Source organism: Apodemus sylvaticus, chromosome 6 (genome assembly GCF_947179515.1).
Source record: "Apodemus sylvaticus chromosome 6, mApoSyl1.1, whole genome shotgun sequence".
Taxonomy (NCBI): domain Eukaryota; kingdom Metazoa; phylum Chordata; class Mammalia; order Rodentia; family Muridae; genus Apodemus; species Apodemus sylvaticus.
In genome coordinates, this window is record NC_067477.1 from 9,370,073 (window position 1) to 9,392,640 (window position 22,568).

Here is a 22,568-nt window from a genome sequence, read left to right on the forward strand (position 1 = left end):
CACACACACACACACGCACGCACGCATATGTGCACACACATACTCACACACTTGCACACACAAATGTAATAATTTTTTAAGGACTGCATTCTTTTTCTCTCTTTCTGCAGGTGCTTGTCTCCCGTGCTGAATGTGTCCATGCTCCCAACCCACTTTATGAGAAGTGAGGCATAACCATGCCACGGCCTCAGTGTGGTACTGACTTAAAATTTCCCCCAACAAGGAAACTATTCTATTCCTTCTGAACATAGCCAGATACCTCCCCAGGATGTAGCACAGGTCATCGTGTCTTTCAATGTTTCCTGTACTGGGCTTTCTCTTCCCATGGCATCCATGTAAGTTATCCCTAAAGATGCCACATCCTTCCCTGCTCTGGCAAATCTGTCCACCTTACATTTTAAGTTCCTGGAGTAGGTATATCCGAAGAAAGAACTTATTTACATCCAAAGAACATATACATTTCATATAGTTCCTTTTGTTCTGGTTATTGATTCCACTGGGTCCACAAGTTGTGTTTGGACCTCACAGTGACAAACCTTTCCTTAACTTCCAATTTTATCTCTGTCTATCTCTCTGTGTCTGTTTCTCTCTGTCTCTCTGTCTCTGTCTCTGTCTCTGTCTCTGTCTCTCTCTCTCTCTCTCTGTCTCTCTCTCTCTCTCTCTCTCTGTGTGTGTGTGTGTGTGTGTGTGTGTGTGTGTACACGAGGGAAGGTCAGGAAATGCATCTGATCCCTGAATCTGAAGTACAGGAGGCTGTGAACCACCTGGCCATCTACAGAGAGCCAACCTCGGGGTCCTCCACAAGGGCAACACAGCTCTTAACTGCTCAGCCATCTCTCCAGCACCCCAATTTTCTTTTGAGGCCTTGAATGTTATACAGAATAAACTCAGCCAGGGCACACCCAGCACAGCACAGCATAGACAATACAGCCACAGCTAGAGATTTGGAGAACTGGGCATCCTTCCAGCTGGGCACTGTGACCTGGTTTCTGCTAAATTGGAGCTTCAATCCCCAAGATGAAGGAATGGAGTGTGCCGGGTGACGCCGCAGGCCTGAGCCCTTGCTTTCGGTGTGAGCAAGCATGTGTCCTGTTTGTTACCACAGCTAGAAGCAGATGCGTCTGCTGAGAAGCGTCTGTGATAAAGAGTTGTGAAGCGTGGCAACCACGGCAGCCCACGTGACAAGGCTTACAGACTGTGGTGCGGTGCTGAGAAGAACAACAACCAGCAGCCCTAGGGCGACTCCAGGGCCACAAGGTCATCATGCGTGTGGAGCAGATGGATTTCAGTTGACACCTCTATCGCCCAGGAAGAGCCATGCGGAAGGCATGCCTTTGAGATGCTGTGTATAAATGAGCTCAAGCAGCAAGGTTAGGGCTATGCCTGGGAGCCCTGGCATAGACGGGTTTGCTAGAGTGGTGGGACCACAAATACCATGGTGCAATTTTTATCTTCTGTGTGGAGAAAAGCTCCAGAACAGGCTGTCAGAACCAAATCAAGGAGTTTCCATCCCCGAAACCGGCCATGAGGCTCCAGCCTCGGTACCCGATGGAGTACCTGGAGCTGGCTACATACTGTGTGTGTGGATGGGGTCTCTGATGAAAAACATCAAGCCAGAAACCCAGAAAGGAATCTGGACACAGCCTCCCAGTGGCCACAATCCTTCCAGGAAGACTTTCTCCGGTAGGCTGAGGCAGACAGTCTTGGGGAAGGTGTGTCATCCAGTATCTCTAGTGACTACCTTGCAGATCCTGAGAAATATTTGCTGACCAGCATGGTCATTTGTCTACTCACTATTTCAGGGTTTTTTTTTCAAGTGTGTGTGTGTGTGTGTGTGTGTGTGTGTGTGTGTGTGTGTGTGTGTGTGTGTGTGTTGGTAGGAGAGCACAGAACACAGAGAAATCAGAGGACTCTCAAGAGTCAGTTCTCTCTCTCCAACATGTGGGTCCTCGATAGAGAGCATCAGCGCCCTTACCTGCCGAGCCATCATGCCGGCTCATTCATCCAGTCATCTACTGCGTCATCTATCCATCCATCTGGCTCTCCTGAGACAAGAGACCTTTGCCCTCCAATCCCTGCAGTCAACTTTGAAAGCACATTGACCGTGGTGGGCACATAAGAGTGAGAGCAGTGCCAGAGAGGGCTCCGGGCACAGAGACACTGCCCGTATCTTACAGAGGGTGACGATCTAAGGACTGCTTTGGAAGCCTTAGGGGATCAGGCAAGGCCTCTGGCGTAGCAGAGATCCAGCACACCAGAGACTGCAGCCCTGCAGGGAAGGGCACTGGATGGAGGGTGATGGTCACTGCTTGGTCACAGAGAAAGGCAGGGACTTCTCATGGGATCCCTCAGGAAAGAGATCTGGTGTATCTGGAAGGAGAGATGTCAGGAAGATGCTCCAAAGCCTTCTGAAAGCTTCAGCTTCTGCCATCCTTCCTGAGAGTCTCTAGGTTGGTACCCTAAAGCTTTCCAGGGGGACAACCCTCTCCTGGTGGGATTAAGCTACTGCGAGGGCCTCAGGTTTTTTTCTTCCACATTTGAGTTGTTACTCATGTGAGGCAAATAAAATTACCCCTGTTTTCCCATCAATGTCTCACCATTTGAATCTAGTAGGGTGAGCAAGAACCCAAGGCAGGAGAACTGATCACTTCCATATAGCTCTAAATTCATGTCCAAGTGACTGGCTTCCTCCATCAGCCCCTCCCCCACCATCAGCATCTCCCAATATAGCCATTATATTCTGAAAACATCCACCAAGGACTTGACCCATTGGCTAGTTCAGAGCTCTCAAGATCTAACAGTCTCTAGAAAGTCCTGCATAGACACCTCCACAGAAACCCTATCACGTAATCTAGTCAAGGGGACAACCACATCAACCATAATATCAAACAAGGATCTTACCACGGCCACATCAGCTCTACCTCAGATTCCATCCTACTGCCTTGTCCAGGGATATCAAACTTAACACCAACATTTCCAGCCCAACTGTGTGGCCAGTCCCTTAAAAGTCTTCATTTCCTCCCCAGCCTCTCTGTATCTGGGTTCATATCTGTCTAAAGAACCACCCTTCTGCAACAGGAGCTGTAGCTATAAATTTTGTGTGTGTCATTTATCTGTTGTGTATGTCTGCCATTTGCCTTCTCTGTTCCTCTGTTATCTGCCTATCACCTCCATCCTCATCACACACACACACACACACACACACACACACACACACGAATGTGCACACACACACACACAGCACACAGCTGAAATGCAGGATATATATGTATACATGTATGTGTGTGTGTGTATACAGTTGATATGTGGGATATATGTATATATATGTATGTGCATATATTATTTATATACACAGTTGATATGCAGAATATATATAGTTGATATGAAGTATATATGTGTGTATGTAAGTGTATATACTGTATATATATATATACACACATATATAGTTGATATGCAGGATATATGTATGTTTATATACTATATACACACAGTTGATATGCAGAATATAAGCAGTTCATATGCAAGATATGGAAATTTATATACAGTTGATATGCAGGATATATATATGTATATATGTATATATATATATATAGTTGATATACAGGATATATATGCAGTTGATATGCAGGATATATGTGTGTATATATGTATGTGTATCTACTGTATATATATGTATATATACAGCTGATATGCAGAATATATATATAAACAGTTGATATACAGGATATATATACATATATATATATATATATACAGTGATATTGATATGCAAGATATATACTTAATATGCAGGACATATATGTACAGTTGATATAAAGGAGATATATATAGATATACATCATATACATATACACATGTATATATGCACATACACATGCACATACACATATACATATACATAATCCGTTCATCATCTGACACTTGTTCTGCTTCTCTAAAGAACCTAGGTTACTCACTAGGGTACTCATCTCTGTGACTTTGGGGGAAAAATGCCTGGTATGGTGTCGGACACCCATGATGTCTGGACTGTACTTGTTTGTAAGTTTGTTTCAAGGGGGGACAAGTGTTTTGATGGTGTCTGTTTTACTCAGGGGGAAACTCTGGTAGCAAGAGCTACCTGGAGAAAAGTCTGTCTCTAGCACAGGCTTGTCTTGCTTCAGTCTTCTACCTACTGCAATGTGTTTGTCCTCTCAGGGATTTGGGTCCAATGAACAGGTTCCTTCTAGAACATGGTTGGCCTGTGACTCACCCTATCTTGGATGTCCACCTAATTTCTAATCCACATCTCACCCTGGTCAGAAAATTCCTTATGAGTCAGAGGCATGGTGTAAGTTTATAAGTAACTGAGAGTCTGAAGGACTCACAGGCATGGAATGTCCCTGTTTCCAAGGCTTGGGTTTCATGGAGAGATGGATGGCCATGATCATTGCTTAAAACAGAGTGCAGACTTATAATGTCAGAGGGCACAAAGTCCAGAAGGCAGTGTAGCCTAGGTATTTCACAGATAAGCAGAATGGATAAAATTTAAGTGAACTGGCAATCCTGAGCCCTCCATACCTGCACAGTCATGTTCCTATAATTGGAGGTGATCTTCTGTTTCCACTCCACCACCATAGAAAAGTTCCACTTCACCTGTTGGGCAGGTGATGAGATGGACCAAGACTAGGGCCCTGTAACTCTGTCTGGATGAACCAGAGACATCTCCTGTTACATAGGAGCCTGTCAGGTGGTGTGGGGACCAGAAAGAAGTCAGGGGTGTGGGATATGGGGATAGAATGGGGACAAGGTAGCATCATGGTGTAACCAAAGGTACCATGAGGACAGTGTGTGGGCAGAGTCTAGACAGTGAAAAGAACTTGGAGAACAGCATCTGCAGCATGGGAGAGTGTAGGAAGGTGTGACAACACTGTGAAGACATCGTGAGAAGGACACGCGGGGTAGCAAGGGAGAAACTGTGGGACACAAACAGCTTGGTGGGGAATTAACATGAGACACTAGAGGAGTGGTTCTCAACCTTTCCAGGGCTGCATCCTTTAATACCTCATGTTGTGGTGACCTCTGACTCATTGTTGCTTCATAACTCTAAGTGTGTTATCTCTATGAATATATCAGGTATTCAGAGAGGCTACCCATGGTATAAGAACCACTGTTCTAAGGGGTTATAAAGGCCACCATGGGAACAGTGTGGAGACACTAGAAAGGCAGCGTGGTGACAATATTGTGATAGCATTGGGATGATGTGGGGTCTTGTGAGGATAGGGTTGAGACAGCAGAGTAAACAGCATAGGACAGCTTGGGACATTGTGGGAACAGAAGGAAAACAGTGCAGGAATAATGCAGCCAACCTTGTAGAGTGTGTCAGAGGCGCTGTAGCCCACGCTGAGCAGGAAGAGGCTGATGAAGATGGTGATGGTCGTCCAGAGCCTTTCCAGCTCCCCATCCTGGACCTCATCAGCACAGGTCTTGTCCAGTCTGAACAGACAGGCCAGTCAGTCTTTGTCCCAACAAGGGCTGAGGCAATTCCCTGCATGGCAGGTAGGTCAGCAGGGAGGCCCAGGAGAATGTACCCACTGGCCTGGACCAGTAGACTCTCCCTGGGACCAGCTTTCTGCCTCTCTGAACCAGTAGCCCACGTTCTCCCCACTACTCCAGTCCAAGTTCTGGACTCAGCCGGATACACTAAACCTGATGGCAATCTGGACTGTACAGGAACCCTTCCTATCTGTTCTGCTCCTACAATCTGAGGCTGTCTGTGCTGAGTCAAAACCTGTGGCCTCTGACCCTCTGCCTAGTCCCTCATGACCAAACCCAGTAAGCTAGTGTAATGGTAGACCCTATGCCTGGTGATGCCTGGCCTTCAGCGGTCCACACCAGGAAGTAAATCAGACCACTTGGCTATGTGGGAAGGGGACTGTCATCTCTATGAGATGGAAGCATGGGTCTGAAGGTCCAGGGGCAGATTGACATGATAGAGTGTGTATTGTAGGACTGGTAAAGGTGCCTTTGGAATGGTTTGACAGTTGTGTCTATCTCAGCTGAGCCATATGTGAAGAAGAGACTTAGAGAGGGCCTGGTGACTTTCTGGGTCTAAGTGATATAGCGGGAGCTCCTATGAGGTCTCTGTGTGCAAGGCTTGTGCCTATGCTCATGCACACTCGTGTACAAGTCTGTGTAAGTGCCATGTGGGCTGACTGATGGTCATCAATTCGATGGGCACTAGAGTCATCTAATGGCTCTGAATTCTGCATTCACATGTCTTCAAGATATGAGATGGAGGTGTCTAGCCCAGAAACCTAGTCTCAAGGAGGAGAGTCATGGGCAAAGGTAAATAGACAGAATCTAGTGCTTTGACCTGAGGTGGCCTCCCTGGGCACAACTGTTCATCCTGGTTGATCTAGAGAAGAAAATGACATAAGCCCAACCTCCAATGGACCATACCTCTGCTGAACATCCTCTCATAAATTTTCTCTTTCAAAGTCCATCTTGGTACTTCTGTCTCTCTTAGGTCACATTGCAGGTAATGGCCTGGCTGGTCCAGATGCTGGCAGGCATAATTACTGACCTCCTGAAGTAGCACAGCCTGAACCACAGGACAAATGTTAAGTTGCACATATCACTGAACAAAGCTCAGGACTTCCAAGACATGTTTACTGGCTGAGGGAAGCAGCCCTTGTCCAAACAACCCAAGCAGTCATGGGAACCAGGGAATCAATGGACAGGGCCATGGTTCTGGCTGCAAAGGGGGGATGTGAACATACTGCCCAGCCTAGAGAAGCCCTTTCCTCCATAAAGCCCTGGGTCCTCTAGGGTGGGATGTATTCCTACTCTCCATGAACCTAACCAGTCTCTATTCCTTCCAACCATAGCCCCTACTCTTAGTCCCAGGATCCTGCTTTACACCCCCATCCTTACACTGTACCCAGCCCTGCCACCATCTGATCTTGTCCCCAATGGGCTCTTTTCTTCTGATCTATAGGGTTAACTACTCTGAGTGTTCCCACTGTTTCCTGTTCCTGTGAGACCCCAGGATCAGAATTGTGGACCATTTCATCAGAAATGAAACCCACGTAATTCCAGCCTCCAGAGACCTTCCCTCTGTATAGCCTCTCTTAGTTTAGCAAAGAGCTACTTCTGGACCCCCACCCAGCTTCTCTCTGCAGCCTTATGACCCACTGCTTGTAAGCACAGCGGAAGCCCAAACCCTTTCTCCTCTCCACATGACTTCCACTCCGTGTTCTGCACTCTCACTCCAGACTTCACTTTCCTCCTTGAGCCACAGACACTGCTGAGCTCTGGAGAGATAGCACTAGATGGAGAGAGAATGACAGAAGCTGCCACCTAAGCTGGGTATAGGTCAGACCTGAGTGAAAGTCTTCTCCAAATAGGTGGTCAGGGGAGTGGACGTAGTCACTCAACCCCAGGCATCCCAGGAACCATGGGTTGTCACAGAGAGGCCTCACTTCTTCTATGGGTCTCAAGAGGACCACATCACCCACCCCTATATGAGGTAACCTAGACCATGTTTGGACTCCCCCTGCTCTCCCCCTACCCCAAACACTGAAACCAGCAGAAGAAAGAGGAACTTCAGGAAGTGTCCCGTGTCACCCAGTTTCAATCCTGTTCTTAGTCTGTACTGGGTTGGGAGAAGTGTGGTGTTCACACCTCTGGGGCAAGGACTGTGAATCCTGGAAGGATGAGACAAGCTCAGAGCCGGGCTGTCAGAGGCACAGTGCCAAGGCCAGAAGAGCAGCAGTCTTCTTCACAAGGCTCCACGCGTGAGTGTGGTCAGCAGGGAAGCTGGAGAAAGCTGCAGCCTAGGGAGAACACAGGGTCTTTCAAGACCTAATAGACTGCAGATCACAGGAGGCTTGGAAGGAGCTGACAGATCAGCCCCACCAGAGGGGCCTGTCTGTTGCAGACCTGCAGCCTGGTGCCAATCAGGCAGACTCCAGAGTTCCCACAGGCAGAAGAACAGACCACAAAAGCTGCACACATCTACGGACAACCAGAGTAAGCCTCAAGAAGCTAATGGGATAGACCCAGAAACCTGAGGGTCTGGGATGGCCTTGAGGCTGGTGGACCCAGGACAGATGAACCAGCAGAGAAAAGAAAAACAAGCAGAGCAAGGGGAGGGCAGAAGCCTACAGAGTTGAAAGAGTGAGTAAAGAGGGAATGGGAAAGGTTCAGCTGGGAAGACCGATAACCTACTAGAGAGAGCTAGAGTAAGAGTGGATGCCCTGGTGCTCAGAGATCAAGACCAGCATTGGAGAGCAGATTCCAGGAATGAAGCCCAAAGAGGTAAATTTCTCAAGAGAAAGTCTACTAGTGGAACTGTGGAGACCAGCAGTACAGCTATAGGTAGGGACCAGGCAGTACCTCTGTAGGTGGGGACCAGGCAGTACCTCTGTAGGTGGGGACCAGGCAGTACCTCTGTAGGTGGGGACCAGGCAGTACCTCTGTAGGTGGGGACCAGGCAGTACCTCTGTAGGTGGGGACCAGGCAGTAGATATGCGGGCAGAGTCCAGGCACTACAGATGCAGGTAGGGACAAGGCAGTACAGCTTTTGGTTGAGCTAAGGACAGTAAGAGTGGTAGAGAGCCATGGTAGCTCCAAAATCTCAGAAGCCTGGAAGAGCAGCTATGGGGAATCTGGGGCTGGTGGAAATCAGGAGGACCAAACAAAACAGCTATAGGTAAGCTGGAGCTGGTGGAGGCACAGGAAATAAGCTAAGGAGCTGCAGAGTAAGATTAAGAGGGCTCCAAGGTAGAGAAAAAGCTTCATAGGAGTTCTAGAAAGAAAGGAGTTGGGAATGCAGGCTGAGCATCTGTAAAGTTACTGTGGCAGTTGTCAGAGTCTGGGTCTCAGAGCTAACTAGGGACTTAGAGAACCAATCTGAGCAGCTATGGGGGGGTGGGGATAATAGGAGTGTGGGGGACCAGAGCTAGCAGCTCTGGGGGAGCTGGGGATGGTAGGAATGTGGGGAACCAGACCTAGCAGCTATGGGGAAGCTGGGGATGGTAGGAATGTGGGGGACCAGACCTAGCAGCTAGGAGAGAACTGGGGATGGTAGGAATGTGGGGGACCAGACCTAGCAGCTATGGGGGAGCTGGGGATGGTAGGAATGTGGGGGACCATAACTAGCAGCTAGGAGGGAACTGGGGATGGTAGGAATGTGGGGGACCAGACCTAGCAGCTAGGAGGGAACTGGGGATGGTAGGAATGTGGGGAACCAGACCCAGCAGCTATGGGGGAGCTGTGGAAGGAAGAAATATGAGGGACCAGACCTAACTGCTCTGGGGGTTCTGGGGATGGTAGGAATGTGGGGAACCAGACCCAGCAGCTATGGGGGAGCTGTGGATGGAAGAAATATGGGGGACCAGACCAAGCTGCTCTGGGGGAGCTGGGGATGATAGGAATGTTGGGGACCAGACCCAGCAGCTATGGGGGATCTGGGGATGGTAGGAATGTGGGGGACCAGACCTAGCAGCTATGGGGGAGCTGGGGATGGTAGGAATGTGGGGGACCAGACCCAGCAGCTATGGGGGAGCTGGGGGTGGTAGGAATGTGGGGGACCAAACCCAGGAGCTAGGAGGGAACTGGGGATGGTAGGAATGTGGGGAACCAGTCCTAGCAGCTAGGAGGGAACTGGGGATGGTAGGAATATGGGGACCAGACCTAGCAGCTATGGGGAAGCTGGGGATGGTAGGAATGTGGGGGACCAAACCCAGGAGCTAGGAGGGAACTGGGGATGGTAGGAATGTGGGGAACCAGACCTAGCAGCTAGGAGGGAACTGGGGATGGTAGGAATGTGGGGAACCAAACCTAGCAGCTAGGAGGGAACTGGGGGTGTTAGGAATGTGGGGAATCAGACCTAGAAGCTAGGAGGGAACTGGGGATGGTAGGAATGTGGGGGACCAGACTTAGCAGCTATGGGGGAGCTGGGGATGGTAGGAATGTGGGGATCAGACCTAGCAGCTATGGGGGAGCTGTGGAAGGAAGAAATATGGGGGACCAGACCTAGCTGCTCTGGAGAAGCTGGGGATGGTAGGAATGTGGGGAACCAGACCCAGCAGCTATGGGGGAGCTGGGGATGGTAGGAATGTGGGGGACCAGACCCAGCAGCTATGGGGGAGCTGTAGATGGAAGAAATATGTGGGACCAGACCTAGCTGCACTGGGGGAGCTGGGGATGGTAGGAATGTTGGGGACCAGACCCAGCAACTATGGGGGAGCTGGGGATGGTAGGAATGTGGGGGACCAGACCCAGCAGCTATGGGGGAGCTGGGGATGGTAGGAATGTGGGGGACCAGACCCAGCAGCTATGGGGGAGCTGGGGATGGTAGGAATGTGGGGGACCAGACCTAGCAGCTATGGGGGAGCTGGGGATGGTAGGAATGTGGGGGACCAGACCCAGCAGCTATGGGGGAGCTGGGGATGGTAGGAATGTGGGGGACCAAACCCAGGAGCTAGGAGGGAACTGGGGATAGTAGGAATGTGGGGAACCAGTCCTAGCAGCTAGGAGGGAACTGGGGATGGTAGGAATGTGGGGAACCAGACCCAGCAGCTAGGAGGGAACTGGGGGTGGTAGGAATATGGGGACTAGACCTAGCAGCTATGGGGAAGCTGGGGATGGTAGAAATGTGGGGAACCAAACCTAGCAGCTAAGAGGGAACTGGGGATGTTAGGAATGTGGGGGATCAGACCTAGAAGCTAGGAGGGAACTGGGGATGGTAGGAATGTGGGGAACCAGTCCTAGCAGCTAGGAGGGAACTGGGGATGGTAGGAATGTGGGGATCAGACCTAGCAGCTATAAAGGAGCTGGGGATGGTAGGAATGTGGGGGACCAGACCTAGCTGCTCTAGGGGAGCTGGGGATGGTAGGAATATGGGGAACCAGTCCTAGCAGCTATGGGGGAGCTGGGGATGGTAGGAATGTGGGGGACCAGACCCAGCAGCTAGGAGAGAACTGGGGATGATAGGAATGTGGGGTACCAGACCTAGCAGCTCTGGGGGAGCTGGGGATGGTAGGAATATGGGGACCAGACCTAGAAGCTATGGGGGAGCTGGGGGTGGTAGGAATGTGGGGGACCAGATCCAGCAGCTATGGGGGAACTGGGGATGGTAGAAATATGGGGGACCAGACCTAGCAGCTAGGAGAGAACTGGGGATGGTAGGAATGTGGGGTACCAGACCTAGCAGCTATGGGAGAGCTGGGGGTGGTAGGAATGTGGGGGACCAGATCCAGCAGCTATGGGGGAACTGGGGATGGTAGGAATGTGGGGAACCAGTCCTAGCAACTAGGAGGGAACTGGGGATGATAGGAATGTGGGGTACCAGACCTAGCAGCTAGGAGGAAGCTGGGGATGGTAGGAATGTGGGGGACTAGACCTAGCAGCTAGGGGGAAGCTGGGGATGGTAGGAATGTGGGGAACCAGTCCTAGCAACTAGGAGGGAACTGGGGATGGTAAGAATGTGGGGACCAGACCTAGCAGCTATGGGGGAGCTGGGGGTGGTAGGAATGTGGGGGACCAGATCCAGCAGCTATGGGGGAACTGGGGATGGTAGGAATGTGGGGAACCAGTCCTAGCAACTAGGAGGGAACTGGGGATGGTAGGAATGTGGGGAACCAGTCCTAGCAACGCAACTAAGAGGGAACTGGGGATGGTAGGAATGTGGGGGACCAGACCTAGCAGCTATGGGGGAGCTGGGGGTGGTAGGAATGTGGGGGACCAGACCCAGGAGCTAGGAGGGAACTGGGGATGGTAGGAATGTGGGGTACCATACCTAGAAGCTAGGAGGGAACTGGGGATGGTAGGAATGGGGGGACCAGACCTAGCAGCTAGGAGGGAACTGGGGATGGTAGGAATGTGGGGACCAGACCTAGCAGCTATGGGGGAGCTGGGGATAGTAGGAATGTGGGGGACCAGACCTAGCAGCTATGGGGAAACTGGGGGTGGTAGGAATGTGGGGGACCAGATCTAGCAGTTATGGGGGAGCTGGGGATGGTAGGAATGTGGGGACCAGACCTAGCAGCTATGGGGGAGTTGGGAGTGGTAGGAATGGGGGGGACCAGACCTAGCAGCTATGAAGAGTCTTGGTCAGGTGTGGGTGGTTTTAAGGGATTAGACCTAGTTGGTATGGTGCAGCTGGGGCAGGTAAGAGTGTGATGAATCTACCATGAAACACCTGAGGCAGGTAGGCGTGTAAGGGACCAGATGTGTCAGCTAAGGAGAACTGGGATAAGTGGGAGTTATAAGGGACCAGATTCAGTAGCTTTGGTAGAACTTTGGACGGTAGGTACGCATGCAGAAAATCTATGGCGCAACTGAAACCAGTGGAGTGTGAGGGACCAGACCCAGCAACTATGGGAAACCTGGGGAGAGCATGGATATGAGGGACCAGGGCCAGCAGTTCAAACAGCAAAGCTGTCCCCTGAAAGCTTCCAGAGCTGAGAGATCTCACAGGAGCATGTGAGATCTGCAGGGTCTGGGAGCTCACCTCAGAGGGTGAAGTCCCGTGCAAAGCTCTGCTCAGGAGTTCTTCAGGAAGAGAGAACATGCCGGGGCACTCGGGAAGTGACAAGGTTGCCCCCTTACACACCTGGTGGAACAGGTGAGAGTGAGGGCTCAGGCAGACAGAGTAGCTGTGTGTGAGCAGGTGGGGAAGAGGAGAGAGGACAGGAAGAGAAGAGAAAAGGGGTGCCAAAGACTTGGGGGCTCTATGGAATTCAGGCTGCAGAGAGTCCTGGGGGCCAGGAAAGTTGTCTGATTGGGCAGGAGCGTAGGCAGGAAAGGGCCCTGGCACTGACATTCCCGGAGAAACCATGTGGGTTAAAGCTCTCGTATCAGACAGAGGCCCTAACGCTGATCCTGGAAACTTATGGGAACATAAGGAAGAGGTAAAACTTCTTATGACAGAGTGAAGCAGCCTGTGTTGACCCACAGAAGAGAAGTGTGGTGACTCTCAGAGTTTAAGCAGGGTATTGTAGTGTCCAGGACAGGTGGAAAGACCAGAAAGGTCCTTGGAGTAAGAATGAATTGAGCATTCGTGTGTGGTTTTGTCTGATGAAAGCAAAGGCAGGGAAAATCGGTGACAAGCTAATTCTCTTTTGCAACCGAGAACTCATTGTTCAATAGGAGTATTGATACAAACAAGAAAAAAATATGAGCTGGGCAGGGGTGGCGCATGCCTTTAATCCCAGCGCTTTGGAGGAAGAGAGGGGGGGGCGGTTTCTGAGTTCGAAGCCAGCCTGGTCTACAGAGTGAGTTCCAGGACAGCCAGGGCTACATAGAGAAACCCTGTCTTAAAAAAAAAAAAAAAAAAAAAAAAAAAAAAAAAAAAAACAAGAGAGAGAGAAGGAGAGAGAGAGAGAGAGAGAGAGAGAGAGAGAGAGAGAGAGAGAGAGAGACTATTATAAATGAAAAAAATGAACCAGAATCAAAAGGGATAGAAGGGATAGAAGACAAGATGTCTTCTGGAAGAATGCAGCATACACTCCTATTTCAAGGGCTACTGGTAAGAGACAGGGGCTGTCCTGGGGCCTGGCAACATTAGCACTATCAGGGAGGACACAGGGCAGTGTGAAGAACGAGGAAGGGGAAGGTGGCTGAGCTTCTCAGGTTCTCGACAGGACTGAGCTGCCTAGAACAAGGTAGAACAGATAGTGACCAGCTAGGTCAAGACAGAAAGGTTGCCCACACGCAGAAGGTGTGGGGTGGGGGTGGTTGGGGGGTGACCCTCAGGGGCAGGGACCAAGGTCTAAGGAGAGCTCAAGTCACAGATGGAGACCTAGAACACAGACTGAAGCCAGAGCTTCAGCGAGCGTGGGAGACTGAATAGGGGCTTCTGAAGGGCCTTGTCACTGAAAGATCAGGGTTCACGGCAGACTGGAGAGATAGCTCAGTGGTTAAAAGCAATGGCTGCTCTTCCAGAAGACCCAGGTTCAGTTCCCAACAACCACATGGCATCTTAGAACTATCTGTAAGAAACTGCAGTTTCTGGGTATTCAGCACCTTCTTCTACCTGCTCAGGGCACATACATATTACACAAATACATACATCTAAAATAAAATTCATTTAAAAAATTAAGGTCAGAATGCAGGGTCTGGATGTGGAAGCAGCTGGCCCTGCTTGTCTCAGAGCAACTGGAGAAGACAGTCTTTAGAGCAAAGCTAAGACCCAGAGCCTCTCCAGATATCTGAGGCCACCCATGTCAGAAAAGCTCACACGTCCTCCTCTCTTGCAGCCACAACAACACGCCCATCTGTCTATCCACTGGCCCCTGCATGTGGTGATACAACTGGCTCCCCAGTGACCCTGGGATGCCTGGTCAAGGGCTTTTTCCCTGAGCCAGTGACCGTGACCTGGAACTCTGGATCCCTGACCAGCGGTGTGCACACCTTCCCAGCTGTCCTGCAGTCTGGACTCTACACTCTCAGCAGCTCAGTGGCTGTACCCTCCGGTACCTGGCCCGAACAGACCATCACCTGCAACGTAGACCACCCGGCCAGCAGCACCAAGGTGGACAAGATCATTGGTGAGAGGACACCAGGGGAAGAGATGCTCACTAGAGATGAGGCTCAAGCCATTAGCCTACCTAACCCAACCAGGCTGGGCAGCCATCACCAGGAAATGGACCTCAGCCCAGGAGAGAAGGAGATAACTGTCTCTGCCTCCCTCCTGGACACCTCTAACTGTGACCACCGACCCTCTATGACATTATCCTCTAGGATATATGCCCTTGTCATTTCTAGGATCATCCTGGCCTATGCCCATACCCAGGGACAAACTCTCCTCTTCCTAGTTTGGTACCTTCTCTCCTTCAAACCCCAGTAACATCCAGCCTTCTCTCTGCAGAGCCCAGAGGCCCGCCCACACCTGCCACAACTCCATGTCCTAAGTGTATCAAATGCCCAGGTAAGTCACTAGAACTAGAGTCTACTCCCAGGAGGATGACAAGTGCTATTAACATTCCTCACCAGAGGGTAAGCTGTGTACACACCCATTTCCATCTCTCCTCATCAGCTCCTGAACTCTTGGGTGGGCCATCCGTCTTCATCTTCCCCCCAAAGCCCAAGGATGCACTCATGATCACCCAGAATGCCAAGGTCACGTGTGTGGTGGTGGACGTGAGCGAGGATGATCCAGATGTCCAGTTCAACTGGTTTGTGAACAACGTAGAAGTACACACAGCTCAGACGCAGCCCCGTCAGGAGCAGTACAACAGCACCTTCCGGGTGGTCAGTGCCCTCCCCATCCAGCACCAGGACTGGATAAGTGGCAAGGAGTTCAAATGCAAGGTCTACAACAAAGCCCTCCCAGCCCCCATCGAGAGGACCATCTCTAAGCCCAAAGGTGGGAGTTGCAGGCCAACTGCATGGGGGCTGGGATGGGCGTAAGAATAAATGCCTGTGTGGACAGCCCTCCACTTTAGCCATGACCTCTGTGTCTGCTTCTAACCCCACAGGGATAGTCAGAGCACCACAGGTATACGTCTTGCCTCCACCAGCAGAACAGATGACCAAGAAAGAGGTCATTTTGACCTGTGTAGTCATAGGCTTCCTCCCTGAAGACATTGATGTGGAGTGGAAAACAGAGCAGAGCTACAAGAACACCCCACCAGTCCTGGACTCTGACGGCTCCTACTTCATATACAGCAAGCTTAAAGTGGAAAGGAAGCGATGGGAGCAAGGAAAGGCCTTCACCTGCGAAGTGATACATGAGGGGCTGCACAACCGTCACACGGAGAAGAGCATCTCCCGATCTCTGGGTAACTGAGCTCAGCACCCAGAAAGCTCTCAGGTCCTAAGGGACACTGACAGCCATCTCCACCCTTCCCTTGTATAAATAAAGCACCCAGTACTGCCTTGGGACCCTGTAAAACTGTCCTGGTTCTTTCCAAGCTATAGTGCCTAGGTCACGGGCTGAGAGGTCTGGTCAGGGTTTGAGGACAGAGTTGTCTTTGGGAAGAGAAGGAGGTTCCCACACTCCAGTTCATTCTGGCCTAGAGTGTTGGGACTTAGCTTTAGGCAGTGCTATTTCCTTGGCTTCACACTAACCAGCAGCTACCAGACAGAGAGATACACCTAGGAAACCTCCAAGAGGAAAGCACACAAACCCCACCTCACACGATCTGTTCCTCTCCCCCTGCCCTACTTCTCTACCCAGGGTTTTCTCTGAGTCTATTGTAGAGGCACACATGGCCGGGGGCACGCCAGAGACACTTGCCGTCCCTATACTCAACTCAGACAGCTTTGTATGGATTAGGGCTGCACACCCATACAGACTGCCCACTCATTCCTATGCCACGTGGGACTGAGGCGGCGGCTCTTACTGCACCAAGGAAGAGAGTATTAGATAGCCACATGCAGGCTGAATCCTGACCCATTCAAATCAGCACGCTGAACATCATCCAGTCCATATAGCACACATATCCACATGCACATGTGCACACACACACACACACACACACATTAATACAGTGGGACCTTGTCTGTGTTCCCTGCACAGCACCTACATCCAGCAATGTATCAGCATACCCACAACCAAAAGTTCAATGCTCGTCTTTCTGCTGTCACAGACACAGCTTTCCTCTTCTGAGGCCACTGCATTCTATGCTAAGCCAGAGCTGTCTCTGGTACCTCAGGGTCATGTTTCTACCCCCACATGAATTACACAACCCATTGCCATAGTGCTCTGAATCACTTCACACTGGAACTTTCCTGAGATCAAGACCATCCACAGGCTCTGCTGGTGACGGGAAACAGGCAAAGGGTCAGGTCAACAGTATAGTCACTGTCTACTGGGATCACAGGCCCAGCTGACCCTTTACCTTCTCCTGTACTGAATGAAGGAATGAAAAACGAGGCAAACAGACAGGGCCCTTGCACAATCCAGGCGACTATGAGATCCCTTGTGTCGGGCAAACCCCAAGGCATTATTGGAGTCAGGTGGAGGGAGCTGAGACTGGTGTCCTAGAGGGAAAGAAAGGAAAGCAGGACCCAGGGAGGGTCAACTGTCTCAGCCCGGCTGGAGCTATCCCCTATGACTCCATGTAGACCCACTTGCCACACAGGGAACCTCTCCCAGTTCCCACCTTGTTGGGAAAAACACTGACTGCCCTCTCTGTTCAGGGCTGGATCTGGACAACACCTGTGCTGAGGCCCAGGACGGGGAGCTGGACGGGCTCTGGACAACCATCACCATCTTCATCAGCCTCTTCCTGCTCAGCGTGTGCTACAGCGCCTCTGTCACACTCTACAAGGTTGGCACTGTCCCCCACCATCTGGTGTGATGTCTGCACTGACCCCATAATGTCCTCTCACTCCTCCCCTGATGTAGTAGGATGCTCCTTTGCTGTCCCCACGCTGTCCCACCCACCATTTCCACCATTCCCTGAGCCATCCCACATTGCTCTATGTGACTCCACATACCGTCTGCCCTTCTGTCTCTCCTGTGTGATCTTCATACCATCTTATTAAAACCCCTTGCATTCCACACTACCCTTCATGAGGTCCACACTGTCTACCACACAACCATCTTGACATCCCCATCACCCTCACCATGGCCCAAGGTACTCTTTGAACTATCCTCATACTGTGTCTGCCTCAACTCCAACGATGTCTCCACCATGACTGCTTGCTATCCTCAGTCTCCTTTCTGTATAAAAGAACTGCAGGAGGGACTGCCTCTCTCTTGCCGACAGGATTGAAGGACCTAAGCATGGATGTGGTCTCTACCTCTTCCTTCCCACAGGTAAAGTGGATCTTCTCCTCAGTGGTGGAGCTGAAGCAGACAATCTCCCCTGACTACCGAAACATGATTGGGCAGGGAGCCTAGGCCACTTCCTGTGGGATAAGCAGATCTTCCTAGGCCCTGCAGAACCCCATCCATCCGACTGTGCAGCCTAACATGGAGGCCCACACTGCCGTCTTGACACCAACACCCTCTAGCCTTATGACTCTCTGATCCAGAACTCTCGATGGTCTTCCCTTTGGAGGACCATGTGGACAGCAGGCTTTACCCCAGACACAAACAACTCTTCCTCAGCAGTTGCCAAATAACTGATTGGAGCCAGAAGAACCCTCTCCATCCAAACCGGCACCAGGGTACCTGAGATCTCAGAATGCTTACCTAAGAGGAGCTGGGAGTCCGTGTTGCCTGAGTTCAGATGCATGAGAATCAGGCATGGTGTTGGCCTTCGCCACACATCTTCATCAGAAATGGATCTTCCCAGGAAGGGCAGCATTTTAGATCCTTAAGAGGAGACATCTGCTAGGAAGACCAGTGTCCCCATAGCCCAAGTGTTCATTCTGGTAGCCTTTGCATCAGCTACACTTGGCCAGCTTCCTTCCTGGTGCTTCTGTGAACCCTGGGCTGGGAAAAGGGTCTGTGATGCTCACTGTGGGGACTAGCCTCCTGAAGACGACGCAGACTTCTCTCCCTGCTACCCACTCAACACGCCGGATTCTCAGACGCAGCATCCAATCCACAGACACCATTGACCACACAACCTCAAGGCAAGGCCACTGCCACCTCCACAGAGACTCCATCCACACTGCAGAAGAGGCAAAAGGACTGTTTTGTGTAGCCTCCGCAAAGCCCTAGCAGGGGCAAATGCATTCACCACTGAGTACTAGTTAGGTGACCAGGCAGGAATACCTCCACGGGAGGGCCCTCATGAGAAGATTCCTGTTGGACTCAAGAAAATAGGGGTGGGGGGAAAGGATCAATGGGGGAGAGATGTGAACAGATCATTAGACGAAAGCCATGAGCTTTCCTGCCAGGTCTATCCTGCAGGCCTGGTGTCCAGACTGGACCACCTACAACAGAAAACATCAGTTGCAATGGACGTCTAGGAGAACCAACCTGGAATACCAGGGTGACTGTAGCAGATGGAGAGTGGCCCAGTATCTACTTCTCCATTATCTCTCATGGCCAATAAGAAGCCAGAGTCACCAGACAGAAAGAAAGAGTGAGCTCCAGTGCTCCAGCTTTTCTGTGACTGATAGGAATGCTAAGAGAGCTTGGACCTCTAACAGCTTCTTTTTTCTAGAGATGTGAATGTCTTTAAGCTTCTCTCTCTCTCTTTCTCTCTCTCTCTCTCTGTGTGTGTGTGTGTGTGTGTGTGTGTGCGTGTGTGTGTGTGTACTCACACGCTGTTGTTTTTGGCATTTTAAACAATAAAACAGTCTTTTAATGTTTTGTATCTCATGGTGCTCCTTCTGTGTGGATCAGCCCTAACACCCGGGAACAGGACACAATTAAACAGACCAGTGAGTCATGCACACGCCTCTACCTCCTTCCCGGTCCTGTCCCCTCAGGACTCCCAAAGGGGGGGGCCTCACAGCCACCTCTACCTCCTTCCTGGTCCTGTCCCCCCAGGGATCCCTTGGGGGGTGGCTCACAGCTGGGTTCCAGCCCTGACAATGCCACCAAGAGCTCAGGTATCTCCTCCACACAGAAAAGTTTTTTCCCAGCTGGAGGCTGCCCTGCTGCCGTGGGCAGGCTGTGGAGCAGGGCTGATATCAGGATGGGCTAGCCAGGCAAAGCCTCCCACGACAGCTGTGAAGCACGTGGCTCTCACTGACCTTAGGCTACTAAGAATTCAGCAAAGGACATGGATCCAGCTACCTCCATAGCTGACGCTTATTGTCTTAAGCCATGGTCAGAGAAGTTCCAGGTCAGGCATTGACAGGGTGGGTTCTCAGCAGGGCTCTTCTTGCCTGATAGGTGCCTTCTCCTCCATGTGAACTCACGGGCTCTCCATCTGTGTGTATCTGTGTCCTGATCTCTTCTCATAAGAGCACAGTCAGGCTGGAAGAGGTACACCCTAGCCCTCATTATAACTTACCAGTTTATGATCTTGTCTACAAACATAGACATAGTCTGAGGTCCTGGTGGCTTAAGTGTCAATTGTGAGTCTTCTGGGGATAGAATTTAGTCCACATTTGCTCTCCCTGTGGCCTCCAAAAGTTCACATCCTTCCTACATAGAATGCCCTTCCCCCACCCCATGCCAACATCCCAAAGTCTCACCCATCCCAAATCTCCTCTATCCCAAATCTCCTCCTCCTAAGGTCTACTAGTCAATTAAGGATCAGATGGTGTTGGATTTCTTCTGAGGTAGGATTCAGCCCACCTATCAAGGCTGTCGGGAGGAAAGGGAAGGAGAGGCAGAGGAGAGATGTATAGCATGATGAACTAGGCAGACTGATAATGTGCTGTGGAAAAAGAAGCTGAGGGCAAGTGGGGTCCACTTCCACTCACGCCAAGGTGATAGTTTCTAAGGGAGAGTGAGGGATTTGGAGAGAGAAGTGAAGGCTCCACGAAGAACCAAGAAAAAGATCATAGAGGTGGCCTGGTGTTTGCAATGTCTGTTTTCTGTAATGGTTGACATCAGGATTCTGTCCTACTGTACAAATCAAGGGATACAGGTTCCTCATCTTTATATGGCGTTGTGGAAGAAGTTGGGCCCAGACAGATGCTCCTGGGACATAGAAAATATAGGCATCTGCAGATGATTCACAACCAAAGGCAGCCTCATCAGACGCCCCAAGAGCAGAAGTCAGAGGCTGACTGAGCAGTCAGCACTTCCCAACATTTCCCAGGTGGCTTCTGTTAGCTGAGACATCTTAGGATGTGGCCTTGGCTGTTAGACACTATCTGCTCAGGTCTGTGTAGGTGACAGTAGAGGCCAAATGACGGAGATTCGGGACAGGACAAGTGACAGAGGATCATGTGAACAAAGCAGCAGCAGAGACAGAAGCCAGGCTGGCCAGCACCATGGTGGCCTCCACGGGGCAGTTCTGCTTTACCCAGGACAGAAAAGAGCCTAGTCATGCGAATGCCGTTACTCCTGTGGGAGTCACACAGTCAGGCAGTGGAGCCTGGGGTCAGCCCTCATTCTCTTTCACTTCAGTCACCTAACCAACTCCATGGCCAGTGAGACCAGTGAGACCAGTGAGGTCCTGTCCGCGCTTCCCCCTAGGTTGGCTCTCTTTCTCCAGTTGTCTTCTCTGGAGCAAGTGTTGGCCTCCAGCTGCTTCCGATTATTTTTAAACATATGCATGTGTACTTGAGTGTGCCTGAGTGTGCGTCTCTGTGTGTGTGCCATGTGCATGCAAGCACACATAGAAGTGAGAAGAGGCGTCAGATCCCCTGGAACTGGAATTATAGATGGTTGTACACCATGTAGGCAGTAGGAATTGGACCCATATCCTCTGCAAGACCAGTAAATGTTCTTAACTACAGAGGCATTGCTCCAGCCCTGCCTCAACCTCTTACTGGAAGACGGTCCCAAACCAAAACTGAGCACATGGTCTCAAGAAGAAGAGATTTGCCACCTCCAAACCCTCCCGCTCATCTCTGCCTAGGTATAGCCCCGCACCATCCTCCACCACCTCCTGGTGTCCCTCGGCAGGAGCTTACCACAGGAAGTGCCATAACCTCCTAACCCCTTACACCTCCACCAGCACTATAAACATAGACACAACCACTGGACACAACTGCTGACCCCCATCTCTGAGACCAACTGATTTCAAGCTGTGTTTTACTGGATGCGTCCATCTAGTAAAACCTACCTGAGTCCTGCCCTCCCCGCCTCTGTTGTATAACATACATGGTATGTGTCCTGTGTCATAACATGTTTGTGTGACATTCATACCCCTTATAACCAAACTTTGATATGTGTGTGAGACATCCCCACATGACATATGTGTTGGACATATACGATATAGCTTTTATGACACACGTGTGAAACTTCTAAAGAGGACATCAATTGCGGAATACCTGTGCTAGCTAGTAGCCAGGACTGCCCAGGAAGCTACTGACTCTTGACCCACTTGCATTCTGTCACAGTCTGGGAATCGTAACATGACAGAAACACCAATTGCAGCACCAGGTCTGCATGAGATGTGACATTTGCACACACATGACATGTGCACACACAAACCTCATGAAAACTGTCTCAGAACACACAGACAGACATGTCCACATGGGCATCACAGTGTGGTATCATGTAGTAGCCACAGCACAGGGACTATACATGACAAAGTCAGACAAGTATTTTCAAGAGCATACATGTTTGCTGATTCCAAGCACCCCAGGCCTCAGGTTCAGCACTGGCCATCTTGACACACTGCCCATATCTCAAGCTTTGCACACACAGTGGAGACTGGACTCCCTGCCTGCGTTTAACCCACTACCTTCAGCACATCACCAACATTTCTTCCATGACTGCCCCCATTCCACCCAGCATGGAGCCCCACTACTGTGCTAGCCTAGTTCACTCAATGACCATGGGTGTCCATCCTCCAGTGAAACACAAGCTCCGGGGACAGGAATGTCCCTCCAGACCCATGTTCCTGCAGGTCTCTTCAACTGCTGAGCATTCATGATGAAGTCACACCAGGTCCCTCACCCCTAACTAGCCTTCTAACCTGGCACAGTTATGTGCTGGGAACTAAGAGGATGGTCAAAGTAGGATTTGATGCTGGTCAGCTGTGCGGACCATGTGCTGACCTTCACACCTATCACATAACCATGGGATCTGTCCCCAAGGCGGGATACAG

General features: G+C 50.8%; 1 long non-coding RNA gene, 1 other non-coding gene and 1 gene segment (V, D, J or C); 2 read left to right on the forward strand and 1 right to left on the reverse strand.

The window, feature by feature from the left end:
* Positions 1-5,237: 5,237 nt before the first annotated feature.
* Positions 5,238-19,205, forward strand: LOC127687803 (Ig gamma-2A chain C region, membrane-bound form-like). The segment is given in 8 exon segments: positions 5,238-5,535; positions 7,699-8,010; positions 14,244-14,534; positions 14,855-14,914; positions 15,023-15,352; positions 15,465-15,767; positions 17,131-17,261; positions 17,753-19,205. Coding segments are annotated over 8 exon segments (1,809 nt in total).
* On the reverse strand, positions 10,266-12,230 carry LOC127686879 (uncharacterized). Of its 3 annotated transcripts, none has more exons than XR_007978258.1 (5): positions 11,387-11,824; positions 10,947-11,337; positions 10,703-10,799; positions 10,410-10,507; positions 10,266-10,360 (listed from the first exon to the last, which is right to left on the reverse strand). It is a non-coding gene; the product is annotated as an uncharacterized LOC127686879 (long non-coding RNA). The 3 variants fall into 3 exon arrangements; XR_007978259.1 differs by lacking the exon at positions 10,266-10,360 and adding an exon at positions 11,831-12,230 and having other exon boundaries at positions 10,386-10,507; positions 11,387-11,630; XR_007978257.1 differs by lacking the exon at positions 10,266-10,360 and having other exon boundaries at positions 10,386-10,507.
* LOC127688259 (small nucleolar RNA SNORA40) lies at positions 13,039-13,164 on the forward strand. Its single transcript, XR_007978654.1, has one exon. It is a non-coding gene; the product is annotated as a small nucleolar RNA SNORA40 (small nucleolar RNA).
* Positions 19,206-22,568: the final 3,363 nt, after the last annotated feature.